Here is a 14,089-nt window from a genome sequence, read left to right as displayed (position 1 = left end):
TCTGAAGGCCCAAAAAAGATGGTTCAGCCTGATCGAGGCAAGGTGGACCTACTGAAGTGGCCAATAGGTACATAGAGATATTCAAGAAAGAAATACTCTATCCACATCAACTAGATGTGGTACTCGAGTGTGTGTGTGTTCACTTGGATTAACTGCCTTTAATGAGCTGAAACTAACTGGATCTTAGAGAGCGAGAGCAAGAGAGAGAGGCTGACATGCATCACGCTTGTTTAGTCAATAAGAGACATCAACAGAAAAAAAAAAGTTGTGTCTTAGGTCATAAAGCTACAAATGACAAATCACTGTTGTCTTAGGATGATGATGCTTCTACAGAACAATGTTTTCATGGAAAAACAGTACTTTGAACCAGAGCACAGGAGTGGTGTGTTATTTAAAAACCCCATGCTCTCATTAACACACTTATTCACATAGCACTTTGTGCTTGTGAGCTGGCCTGAAGCATGACCTTACTTCATCATGCTGGCTATCGTCAGGCGAAATCATTCACAAAGACAGTGCTGCACTAAAAACTTTGTCTCCCAGCATTTGCATGGAAGTTTGCAAACACTCACCACTTCCCAGGTGTACTGAAACCTAGCATCACTTACAGGACTCCAAACCTGTGTGTCTGGGGCCTTAGGAATCAGTTTCACGCACAGCCAACCAGTCGCGAGAACAAAAATTGTACCTTAATGACTGGTGGTTGCTATGCGACCACCAACCAGCCTTCAGACCTGTGTGACTGTTTTTATTGTAAGCTAGCTGTTGAGCCTGTTGTTTGTGTTTTAATGACTTTAGCATATACTCATCCAATTCCATCATCAAGCTATGAAATTTCAAATCAGGCAGGCCTGTGTTGTCATTTTTGGTTGGTTGTGCCAGAGAAACAATGCTTACCGAAGTTGGCCCTCTTACTGTAGTGAAACTTTATCAGCCAACAAGTCAGAGCAATGATAAGATCTTCAGTGCAAAATTGGGAATTTAACTAGGACACAACAGGGACAAAAAAGAAAAAATCCCCACAAAGTCCCCATTTCTGCACACAGAAACAAAAACAAGGGAATTCTTGTTATAAATGTACCACACTGGGTGAAAGCTTTATGACTGGGGGTTGCTATTCAGCTGAATGTCAGTTACAGTGCTGCAGATCCTGATTATTACAAGCTGTATGAATTGCTCTTCCCATGGTTTTGTGGCTTTGTGCACTGGGTATAGTGACCCAACTGTAATCCATTACTGTTTACATTCCAGCAGATCAGTTCCTACTGGAACCATGGGGAAGGAAGGGCAGGGGTTAAATAAGACTCTCACGCACCATATCTCTACAAAACCAACATATGCCTAACCCAGAAACCATATTCAGTGCTCTAATATGGAGAGATTATACCACTTCTATCCACCAGAGCTGCAACGAACGTTTATTCTTGTCCCTTTGTGCTATAACGCAAACAAATGTACTTCATGTGGTTCACACTTCTTTCTCCACTCATTTTCTCATCGCTTGCTGTGAGTGGAAGACTAGAGCACCTCTAAGTATTCCTAATTTGATGGGGTGGGGTGGTAAAACTCTACTTATTCCCCCACATAGAGTGGCCTGGAGGCAAGAAACACAGCTCAAAAGCCGTGCCCACTCATCCATCCCCTAGCTCTCACCCCAAACAGACACTCACTGCGAAACGTTTAGATTCATGTTTCTCAGGTGCAAAAAAAGAGAGAATTTACGCATGTTTCAGCATGTGAAAAGGTTTTACAAGGCTTGAAGGCAAATACAGGCCGGGGCTTTATGGGTTCATGTCAGAGATTAAGCAGAGATGCAGCCGGACCTGTGCGTATCTCAAGTTAAAAGAATGCACAAATGTGTGGGAAATGGAAGGAAGTTTGTCTAAAAGAAAAAAGAAAAAAAAAAAACCTCTCAGTTCTTGGACAAAGCTATGGGGCAGAAGTCCACTATTTGAATTCCAGTAAACACAGCAAATTAATCGAGCCAAGATGAAATGTGAATGACTTAAACAGCTAAAACATCATGAGAACATCATGTTCTCGTTGAATACGGCTGCGATACAGACTGCAGTCAATACAGTCTAAAGGCAAACGCAATCCAAGTGTATCTGAAAGGGTCTTTTGTGTACTGCAACTCAATAGGGAGCCTCACTTCATTCGCAGGTATACTGTGCTTGTTCAGCCTGGGATAAAATACATTAAGCGAACAGCGTGATAACACAACCTGCACTGTGTTCCCGCAAAGGTCTCGAAATACAATGAAGAAATACTGCACACAAACCACCCTCAACGTTAATAAGAGATTAGCAATGCACAAGCCTGATGATTCAGTGTGACCTCAGACACCACAACACAAGAGTGATAAATTCCCAAAGAGGAAAGTTTAGATCACATAACGAAGAGCATGTTTCAGTTAGAATAGGTTATCTATCGGTCAAAGGACGTTCACTGGGTGCGAGGTGATGTGTAGGGCATTTGACTGCACAGTGAAGGTTATTAGAGTATGGGTGTTGATCTTTCTGACTCTCGCTGTCATTAAAGCAGCTTTCCTGACAGTTTTTCTCATCTATATACCTGCCCTCACTCTGACGTGATAATGGATCTGGTGTGAGAGGCTGTTTCTCTCACCACACTTGGACAACTTCAACACACAATTATGTAATTTGTCTTATTTGTTTTTATGTTTAACTCAAACTTATCGTAAAACCCACCTTCTGCATCTGTTCTCTGCAAACAAGGAACACTTTAATAAAGAGCTTACTCAGAACTTGCAACACCTGTTCCAGACGTGTCCTCTGCTCTCTAGTACCCTCTTTCACACACACACACACACACACACACACACACACACACACACGTGTTCTGATGCTGTATCTGATGTTTTTGTCCACAGCCACAGCAGAAAGGCTTGCTCGACAGAGCCTAGAGACAACTTCAGCGCTCAAATCCGTGCTTTGCTTCCAGTCTGTTCTGTCCTATATCAGTCAGGTCAGAGACCTCTAGAGCTCTCAACAAAACTGAGAATCTGCCCCATGCATCAAATACCATGGTAAACTGCCGGTGGACAAAAGGGACAAATCGTGTTGCCTCAGCAACGCTGCCTGGACAAAACTGTGTTAGTCTGCTTTTAGAACAATCCAGCTGGTGCATTCAGCAAATACTGGGGACTGAACTGCAAGTGAGCTTGCTAAATAATTATGTCTTCTCTCCATATTTGCAAATACCAAATAAAACAACACGTATTCTGTGAACTAGTGGCACATTTTCAGCTATTCACACTCAAACAGCAACAGTAAACAGTTCTCTTTATCACAGTTCTCTTTATCGTTTTTACTGCAGCTACATTTTACCCCTCTCTTTACCACTTGTCTTGTGCACATAACAGCTCTCCAGAGCCACTGCTGCTCTTAGCAGAAAATCGTGGCAGTGGTGTGTCATGTTAGCTGTTCACTGTAGGTGGGCAACCCCAAATCAATGACTTCAAGTACTGTGCTCCCTCCCAGGTTTTTGCTAGTCCATTCCTTTCCCACAGAGCCATGCCACATCCTGCAGGTTGGAACCTCAACCCATCTGGGTTTGGTTAAGCCAAGACAGAAGAGCCATAAAAAAAAAAAAAACCAGGCTAAGAGCAAAACAGAGGGGCACCTCCTCATTTACAATCATAACGAGTGCTCCCAAAATTGGGTTTTGATGTGGTTTAGAGGAACGTTATACTGGCGAAAGCTGGCAAACTTTAAAAATCAATTTAGTTCATCTGATCTTAATGTTGACCAGTGTTTGCCATACAGACTACAATAAATCAAGAATATTTTGCGACATATTTTACCATTTTTCCCCCTCTTTAACATTTATGGACATCCTCTAGCTCTTACACTCAACAAAAATATAAACGCAACACCTTTGTTACTGCTCCCATTCCCCATGGGATGGACGTAGAGACCTAAAATTCATTCCAGATACACAATATAACCATCCCTCCCAAACAGTGGTCACAAATCAGTCCAAATGTGTGGTAGTGGGCACATCTGCTATATTGAGATAATCCATCCCACCTCACAGGTGTGCCACATCAGGATGCTGATCTGACATCATGAGTAGTGCACAGGTGTACCTCAGACTGCCCACAACAAAAGGCCACCCTGGAATGTGCAGTTTTTTGCACTATTGGGGGTCTGGGGACCCAGAACCGGTCAGTATCTGGTGTGACCACCATTTGCCTCATGCAGTGCAACACATCGTCGCATGGAGTCTATCAGATTGTCAATTGTGGCCTGTGGAATGTTGGTCCACTCCACTTCAATGGCTGTGCGAGGTTGTTGGATATTCGTGGGAACTGGTACACGCTGTCGTATACGCCGGTCAAGCACATCCCGAACATGCTCAATGGGTGACATGTCCGGTGAGTATGCTGGCCATGCAAGAACTGGGACATTCTCAGCTGCCATCTGCCCTGAACAATGTGAACCATGATTCATCCGTGAAGCGCACACCTCTCCAACGTGCCAGACGCCATCGAATGTGAGCATTTGCCCACACAAGTCTGTTACGGCGACGAGCTGGAGTCAGGTCAAGACCCCGATGAGGACGACGGGCATGCAGTTGAGCGTCCCTGAGACGGTTTCTGACAGTTTGTGCAGAAATTGTTTGGTTGTGCAAACCAATTGTTCCAGCAGCTGTCTGGGTGGCTGGTCTCAGACGATCTTGGAGGTGAACCTGCTGGATGTGGAGGTCCTGGGCTGGTGTGGTTACAAGAGGTCTGCGGTTGTGAGGCCGGTTGGATGTGCTGCCATATTCTCTGAAACGCCTGTGGAGACGGCTTATGGTTGAGAAATGAACATTCAATGCACGGGCGACAGATCTGGTTGACATTCCTGCTGTCAGCATGCCAATTGCACGCTCCCTCATTGCTTGTGGCATCTGTGGCATTTTGCTGTGAGACAAAACTGCACATTCCAGGGTGGCCTTTTGTTGTGGGCAGTCTGAGGTACACCTGTGCACTACTCATGATGTCAGATCAGCATCCTGATGTGGCACACCTGTGAGGTGGGATGGATTATCTCAATATAGCAGATGTGCCCACTACCACACATTTGGACTGATTTGTGACCACTGTTTGGGAGGGATGGTTATATTGTGTATCTGGAATGAATTTTAGGTCTCTACGTCCATCCCATGGGGAATGGGAGCAAAAACAAAAGTGTTGCGTTTATATTTTTGTTGAGTGCATTTTGAAAATTCAGTCACTGTTAAACAGCTAGTCCCAACTTACCCTGTGTTTTGTTACCATACTAGCTTTCTGATCTGTTCAAGCAGTCCTGATATCATTCAGCTGCTCTGAGCATGTGAATGAAGACCTGACTGGAAACAAAGCAGAATGCCAATTTGTTATCTGTTGTCATAAAGTATGTAAATGATTAATATGTTTAAATGTAGGTTCGCCTCCTATCACACATGCACATTTGCAAATGGATGGATGCAACGCCCTTACTACTGCTATAAATACAATCTAATCTTTGGAAAGTAATGATTATTGTGGCTCCTTGATGTGTTCCATGCCAAATATTTAATTTTTTCTAATCTCAATACTAATCGAATTGAAAACAGCCTAATAACAATGTCAGATATGTACACCATTTAGCCAAGTTTGTGCAGCTCTTTATTCAACTGAAAACAATTATTCTAATTAGCCTCGTGTGACAAGCGAGGCTCTATATTTAGTGGCACTTGATATTTCAAGCTCCAGACCCTTATTGTCCCTATACTTTTGATCCTCCACTCAGAAGAGGGATGAAAACACAAAGAGTGACATCCAGAGAGAACACTGAACGGAGGGAGGACATCCGCCACTTCACTTGTCTCTTCCTCATCATCTATGTTTCTTTCCATGTCATCCTCCTCCTCCATTCAGTGCCTCACAAACGAGCCTCAATATGAAGAGCACATTAGGGCCACTGCAGGATTTAAAAGCTATGTTCAGACAGATTTTGTTAGCCAGTGGTTTTATTTTATTCCAGTAAAAACAGTGGAAATAGACATAATTTAAGGTTGCTCACGTGCTGTCGTGTACATGTATCTCAAGAGTTGTCAACTATATTGTACATGATATATCGCTGTACCTAGAGGGGGGGGGGGGGGGAAATAGTATAGTAGTTCCTGAGGGTTGGTGGCTGTTGCTGGGTAAAAATGTGTGCACAAATCTTCTAGTGATTCCTTTGGCTGCTAGCAGATTGCCTGCAGTTTTTCACGTTTGTCTGCAAATACTTGCTAACTACTAGCTGAGTGGTAGTTAAACTTGAAAAAGTGTGAGAAGAAGCTTCGCTTTAGCCAAATGTTTTTTTGTTTTTTTAAATTGGTGCAACTCTTACTTTCAAGGAAAACCAGTCCGTCAATGCCAGTCAACCTACAACCCAGCATTAAGCTAGCAATTGTCATGTGTCTGCAAGACTTCAACTGTGAGAATGCAATAACTGTAAAAGGACTTAATATGAGGAGAAAAAAAAAAAAAAGAATGCCACACTGCACCCCAGCACCTGTTCCCTTTATTACATCAAACCTCACACTAGCTTTTCTACTAAAATACCACAATGTGAAAGGGTCAAAGTCAATAAAACAAATACCGTTTCATCTACTTCTGCTTTCACCTCATTTCAAAACACATCCTACGCTTAAAAAAGGCTGTTGAACACTGCTTGGGTCAATCAATATTCAGCATGCCTACATCTTACAGTGCCAATAAAACCGACAAACTAGATTCCTGAACCAAGTCGACTACAAAACTCAAGCTCAGACAGAAAGTCTACATACTAATTTTATAATTACTACATAGATTTTAGTCTACTGACTAAATATAACTCGGTGATTTAATATGTCAGTCAATAAGTGGTTTTTCCAGTCTTTCCTTTAAGAACAGGAAGTAACCACCGGACACCTGCACATCAAGTGCACAGTGTAGTAACCACCTAAATAAACACACAAAGCTAGGTACATAACTTTGAATGTCAACACCACACGCTCATTCCTTTTCACACTACTGTATAAGCAGGCTTAGTGTTTAGCACGTTCACTAAATACGTGGTTGTATGGAACAAAGGACTAGTGCTAACCATGTGTAGGCTGCCTCATCAATCTCACATTTTCAGCACTTGCATCAAAGTTTTTCTTTGGTTTTAAAACAACTAATTTTGCACAGAAATCATGTAACTAGCATTTCTTGTCAGATAAACTAAACTTGCAACTAACAATGAAAAAAATGATCACACTTTATTATCATCTTACAATAAATACAACTTTATTACAGTAACAATTGCCACTGTAAATTATTAAATAGTAGCCAAAGCCTCTGGTTTAACTCAAGTGAAAAGAGAGCAGTCCTTTGATGTGAAGCAGGAAAAAGAAAGAAGTGAAAGTTTTAACGTCTGTTCCCCTTATGCGTCAAACTGCTGATGGAGTTGTTTGTTTTCAGAAGTCAAAGAGAGGGGAAAAAACTTCCCTTTTATTTATATGCTGCAAATTTTCAATGTCATAGTAGCAGCAATGAGGTGAACAAGGCTGTGTAAATGAGCAGATCATGGTGCATTATAACACAGATACACTGAACAGTATGCTGCTGTTTGTTTGAACCATGCTTTGGTTGTTTAGACTGTGCCACCAGCTATTAACGGTCACAGACAAGCTTCAGAATATGAACAAAACAGGCAACAAAATAATCATCAGCTGACAGGAAGGAAGCTCACCATTTCATCCAGAGCATAGCGAAGTAAGCCGTGCTCGTAGAGGATAAAGAACCTCCTCTGCCATTTCTGTAACAAGACAAAAAAAACAACAACAAACAAATCTGTCATTACGGACATGATCACACAAAAGATATCAAACCATAGTCATTTTATATATATATAATAAAAAAAAAAATTAAAAAAAGAAGCCTCACAAGAAGTTGTGCCAGTATTTATCATATCAGTCATTACACATTTTATAACTCTGGGCATGAGAGTCAAACACAGACTTGTGGAAGGCCAATAAATTTCTAAAGCCTGAGATTATTTTGCTGGATCTAGAAACTCCAGTGAAAAGCTTGAACACACACCTTAGGGTATAAAGACCGCACACACACACACACACACACACACACACACACACGGAAGTGCAATCAAGTTTTTGGAAACAGTTGCTATACAGCAGTAAGCAAGTAATGCTGGCACACTTTCCTCTTACGGGACATCACAAGGCTTTCAAGCTGTGACAAGCTGGACAACATTTTTATCAGCATGCATCAGCTGCATTCGGTCATTAAGATTTCAGATAGTTGTAAAGAAAAGGAAAACAATTTGAGGAAAGAAGGCCTTCATATATAAAGTGCAGGTGTTATCACAACAAGAGCTAAGTGGATACAGACGTTCATAAGAGAAGACGAGATTACACTGCTGATTAAACTGTAGGATATATATGGAAAGGCATGCAACTGTGAAGCGCAGTATCATTATGTACCAGGTTAGCTGAGAGGGGGGGGGGGGGGGGGGGGTAAGTCTTGGTTTGAATGGGAATCCTGTCAGTTACAATAATACAATTTCCACTGATATTCATCCTCATTGTCTTGATCAGTTCTCTTCCACTGCCCTCATATCTTAATGTACCGCTTAGTCTCAGTGTTAAATTTCCTGGGCTCCTATTCTAACAGGGCCTGGTGCATGAAATATTGAGAGCTGCTCTCTAACCTAAAAGGCCACTGGAAGGTCTCAATAGGGGGGCCGAGAAGCCTCACAGGCAATGTTAAAGGGACATTGCAGTCCACAGATGCTTTTTAAAATAAACCAAACCAAACCAAACCAAACAAAAAACCAAACACGATATATTACAGGCTACAGAGGCTGATTATAGAATTCCAGCCTCACTGTCACAAAACAGAGCCAGACCCCTCCACAACCTGTTAAACTAAAGTGACCCTAAAACGTGACTCACCTGAGACATCAGCGGTTTTCTGTTTCTCTGTTATTTGTTTCAGTGTAAACCTGACAAATGTGCTCACGTCAGCACTACGTACAAGCCAGCAATTATACCCCCGCAGTGAAACGCTGACTGGGAGAATAGGCAGAACGCATCACTGATGATGTCAAAGCAGCGGCAGACTGTTGATAGTAGATCCAGAGGTGCTTTTCCCAAAACTCATATGGAAGCCATCAGCGAGGCTGTGAGAACTGAGACCTTTCTTCTCCTCCCCCACATTCTCCGCAGTCCTCTTTTTGGGATGCACCACCACAGCATATAATCTGGCAGCTGATAAACGACGGCTCCGATTACACGATACTGCAGTGGTAAGAGTTATTAAATGAAGTCAATATTAGGCTCATTATTTCCTAACAATGAGGCTTCACTGACAGAGGACCGAGATTCCCATAAGAATCTGCTGATTTCATGAAGTAGCCACTGAAGCCACAACAACAAGAGCTCTTGTTTATCAAATGAGTGCCAGAATGGATAAAGGAAATTAAAGGGAGGAGTAGCCACGCTACTTACCTAGCACTCTGAGCTGGTAAAACAAACTTAGCTTAGAACTTTGGTGGTAAACAACATAGCTTTGCCTAGCTAAATGGGGTGGGGGGTCTACAACTGTAAGCTTAGAACCACAACAAAAATCATCACAGACAAGAAAAATGGATAATGGCTATGCTGGGATTTCCGCCAGTGGATGATGGTCGGGGTACACCCTGGTAACTAGACAGCCATCTGCACTCTCAATCCCTCCTTTGGGCAATTTAGAATCACCAATTACCCAACAATCATGTCTGGACTGTGGGAGGAAGGCGGCGTACCTGAACAGAAACCACGCAAGCACATCAAGAAGCTCCAGAAAGGCTCCAATACAGTCTCACAGCAGTTTGTGAAAAAAGGCACAACCTTTAATCCATAGATACGTGTTACTGGACATAGATTTCACACTTTTTTTTCTTGGTCCTCAACAAAACTTTTCATCAGTATCCAAATTTGACTTGACCTTGAGCATAACTTGGGCAAAGACCTGTTAGATGATCACTGTGTGCAAGTGTCACTAAAATCAGTACACTAGGATGACAAGTTTCCCCCAAGCGTCTCACACCTCGGGTGAAAACCTATTAGGTGACCAACACTGTAAGAGGAGCAGCATTTCTTGCCAACAGTGGACAGACGGGCAGACAGCGGATGCCTCGCCATGCCATAACGTCATCTGTCAGCTCAAAACCAAACAGGCTGCTCATTTTTCCTCAAAGCAGTTTAACAAAAAATCAAAACCACTACACCAATCAACCATTCAGACGAGCAGAAGCTAAACACAGGGGGGTTAAATGGACCTCTTCTCTTATAAAGAGCGCCAGTTTCTTGCCATGAATTTCTGCCAAAACTTCCAAAAGAAAGTCAAGAAGAGGTGAAGTCACAACATAATGCTCTCTTCTAAACACAAGCAATCTCACCACCAGCAAAGCTAAACACTTATGAAACCACTTACCCGAGATCTGTGTAAGGGATTGTCAAAATTTGTTCCCTCCGGTGCCAGAAGCAGCCATCCTGCATATATAGGTTTTGCCTGGTGAGTGGAAAACACAATGACAGTGTTGGAAGCAATCATTAGCATAATAAATAACTGTCTAATTATGGGACACAGAAGTTGATCCTGCAAGTTGAGACCACATACTATGACCTATTTAAAAACACACGCACACACTCACAAACATGTGTTAAACTCCGTGAAAGTGTTATAATAGACATTAGCTGCCTTGACTTTAGGTTACACTCGCCACTTGGCTTTATTCCAGAGCACCATGCTGCCCTGAAAAAAAAGAAAAAGGAAAGGCTAACACACACACACAGTTTTTCTTCTGATCCTCTAAGTGGGTGGACTGGTGGGTGGTGGGGGAAGCAAGAGGCAGAAGTTAGGAGGAAAAAAAAAAAAAAAGCAGTGGATGAGAAGCAGAAGAAATTAGTGCCGAGCTTCTGTGGCTACAGATTTGCAATTCAAACATGTACTGAGAGACGCAAGTTGGCCTGGCAGTGTTTCTTAAGTTGTTCTGGTACATGCTTGAACTGTAGCCACGCTAGTAGTCAGCACTTGTCTGCCGAGCCAAGAAGCCCTCCATAACCACTGCATGCATACTGCGTGCAGGAGACCTTGCTGAACTTGATGTTTACATTAAGATCTTACCTGTGCCTAAAGAGCTTATCAAATTAAGCGTCTTACATAAATGCACATGTGCTTCGTCCCCCAGCCTATGAAACAGTAGCCAACCAATCTGAGTCAAAAGAGCTTGACATATCCAGCTGTCTGGCACTTCCATGTCTTTCAATCTGAGGTTTTGATTACAGTCATAACTTCACCCTATGTACGGCCGAGCATAATCCACCATAAAATCCTCTTTTGCTTTGATTACATGCAGCACAGCACATTTTCCAGCTGAGTGACTGTGTAAACAAAATGACATAACATTAATTTCCAAGCACAAGTCCAAATTATAACCTTGGACCGTCAAGAGTTTGAACAGACTTGCAAGAGAAACATTCAGACACTAAAAATGGAGGGGGAAAAAAATGCAAGATGAAGGCAACTGAAAGAATAAGAGAGTGGGACACTGTTGTTGTGTATTGTTGTTTTAATGCCCATAGGGAGGAAAAAAAAAACAGTTTAGAAAAACATCTCATCTGTCCTTATAAGACTTGACAGCAATGGCAAGTCCCCCCTGAGACTGAGAAATAAGCGTGATGAATCTAGGTCACTTTTTAGCCTCTAATGGTTCAGCGGTTAAATGTACTCATCTGAGCGTGTTCCTGTGTCTTCATTTCGCAATGCCCCCCACCTCACAACCTCTTATTCCATGTCATCATAAAGGATTTTAATATTGCTTCAATAGCCTGGGCCTTTAAGGCAAGTGAAATTGGAAAGATGGGAGGTCAGAATGACAGTTCTGGTTGAAAATAGATGCTCCGCTTTTCCATATTTTTTCTGTGCGTGTGTCTGTGTAAAGACTTAATATATGGACTACAGGACTTCAAACCTCCAGCAACAGACAATCTAATAATCTTTAATAGCCATGTGAGGCCAACAAACGTAAGCCAATTTCTGTACCAACATCGTGGAGGACAATGATAGTGGACAATGTGTCTCACAGACCTGAGAATGAGCCTTGATCTTTCCCATTAAACAAGAATCCCAAGAGGAATGATCACAATGTGGGTCAACAAAGTTCAGCATGACACCATACCACCTTCACAACATAAGACTCCCTGCTGGGGACAATGTAAACAGTGAAATATCTCCACTAAAATAATAATAATGTTAAAAATAATAATAATAATAATAATAATAATAATAAGTCAGCCTCGCCCAATATTAGTCCATGTTAAAGTAAACTTTACAGTTTCTTAATTTAAGCAATAGTATGGTTCAAACTACAGTTAAATGATCAAAGGAGACAACATAATCTGAAATAATTACAGCTCCTGTAAAAGCAGCTGATAGCGTTGCTCCTGTGCTGCAGGGCATGGAGCTGGGTGGAAGCCTGCGTGTGCATGAATTAGGGTCAATATGCGCCCTTGGGCTGGAAACTAATTATGTCCAATTAACCCAACCTTTGCACTTCGTGGTCTATTAGCACACGACAAGTCGTTTGAAATGAGCACATCAAACAGAAAAGACAGCAACAGGATTTGCACTCCCATTAAACGGCACATAGTAAGAGTGAAACGCAATGGAAAGTTGCTGGAGCGTTTGTTTACCTGGTTTAAGTCTTCGTCGTTGAGCAGATGCGACTCTCTGGGCTTAAAGCAGTTCTGGCATTTACTTTTGTTGAAAATGTTGGCTTGAAATTTCCGACAGGGATTGTCTTTGAGTGACATGGTTGATTGAGGGAGCGACACTCGATGAGAAAAAAAAAGAAGACTTATTTTAAAAGTCCGTGTTTGAGGGGGGAAAAAATCAGTTCTCACAGCAAAGACTGACGCGAGTTGCTGATGTACGCTTTCTAGAACAAAGCTATTTAACAGTGCGCAGTTCACCTGTCCCGAGGTTACCTGAGGCAGTGCGTAACCCCTCGTTAAGTGATATCTATATTGGTCATCTTGCGCGCGGGGTCGCCTCCTGCAGCTAAAGCTGAGCTGCTAACTTTAGTTTTAGCGTGCAGGCTTGGGCAGAACTTGTCAAATAAAGTCGTCGAAAGTGCGGACAGATGTTCGCGTGTCTCTCTTAATTACGTCCTCCGGCGAGGTGTCGACGTCTCACAGGTGACGCTCCGGGCCTCGAGCTCGCTGCAGAGGTCCCGTCACAGTCTCCATCGGGCGGAACGGCTCTTCACTGAGGGGGAGGGAGTCCACTTCGGCCCCCCTCTCTGTCTTTCTATCAAACAAGTGATAGCGCGGTCATTGCCGTTAAATCTTTTTCTCGCTTCAGGGCCACCGGAACGTTATCAAACTTCGGAAAAGCCATCGACGTGGTTGTCATGCCGCTGGATGAATAGCGTCGGGTCCTGTTCGTCGTAGAGCTGCTCCCCCTGTGGTACTGATACGCAGTCTGCGGTTGATGTTTTCGTGCAAATCCTCGTTCGGGCCGGACATTCAGTCGGTGGAGAGGTGAACGGGAGAGAGTGGGGCTGAGAGACAACGCCTTCGTCCAATCGGAATAGATGGACACGCCCAAAATCCAGGCCGTTTCTTTCGTGGACCAATAGGAAATCTTCCGAAGTGCTAATATTTTCCCTCATGCTAGGTGGTATTTAAAGGCCCACTTAACTTCCGTACAAAAACTCTGATGTTGTTGAAATTGCCTGTGCTCATATTTTGCTGTGTAGGGTGAATCCACGTCAATATTATTCCATTATTGTACTAATGAAAAAACATTAATTTTTTTAAATTCAGCTTGTGGAATACGGTTTGGTTTTTACATATGAAAGAAAAGTCTAAAGGTATACACAGAAATGGCTTCCTAATGAATTACTAATAAAATAAATGGCAGCAGGCCAAAAAAGGACACAGCACACATCATGCACTAATAGTTATGGAAACTGCACGTGAAAAGAATCTATAAAAGGTGTACAGGAGCAAAGCCTGAACTTAATGTGTATTACAATTTTTT

At 42.5% G+C, this 14,089-nt stretch overlaps 1 protein-coding gene across 7 annotated transcripts in view; it reads right to left on the bottom strand.

Annotated features, from left to right (window-relative positions):
• LOC101473739 (uncharacterized) overlaps nt 1-13,614 on the bottom strand; it is a 53,080-nt gene extending 39,466 nt beyond the window's left edge. For 4 of the 7 annotated variants that reach the window (XM_014409749.4, XM_014409748.4, XM_014409750.4 and 1 more), the window contains exons 1-3: nt 12,739-13,613; nt 10,478-10,555; nt 7,734-7,799 (exon numbers count right to left, since the gene is read on the bottom strand). In XM_014409749.4, the coding sequence (XP_014265235.3) occupies nt 7,734-7,799; nt 10,478-10,555; nt 12,739-12,858 (264 nt within the window). In that variant the 5' untranslated portion in view covers nt 12,859-13,613. Of the gene's footprint in view, nt 1-7,733; nt 7,800-10,477; nt 10,556-12,738 lie in introns of all 7 variants that reach the window. The other 3 variants (XM_014409752.4, XM_076887394.1, XR_001341891.4) reach the window with 2 other exon arrangements.
• Nucleotides 13,615-14,089: the final 475 nt, after the last annotated feature.

This window comes from Maylandia zebra, linkage group LG8 (assembly GCF_041146795.1).
Source record: "Maylandia zebra isolate NMK-2024a linkage group LG8, Mzebra_GT3a, whole genome shotgun sequence".
Taxonomy (NCBI): Eukaryota; Metazoa; Chordata; class Actinopteri; order Cichliformes; family Cichlidae; genus Maylandia; species Maylandia zebra.
This window is presented reverse-complemented; position numbering and strand designations above follow the sequence as displayed.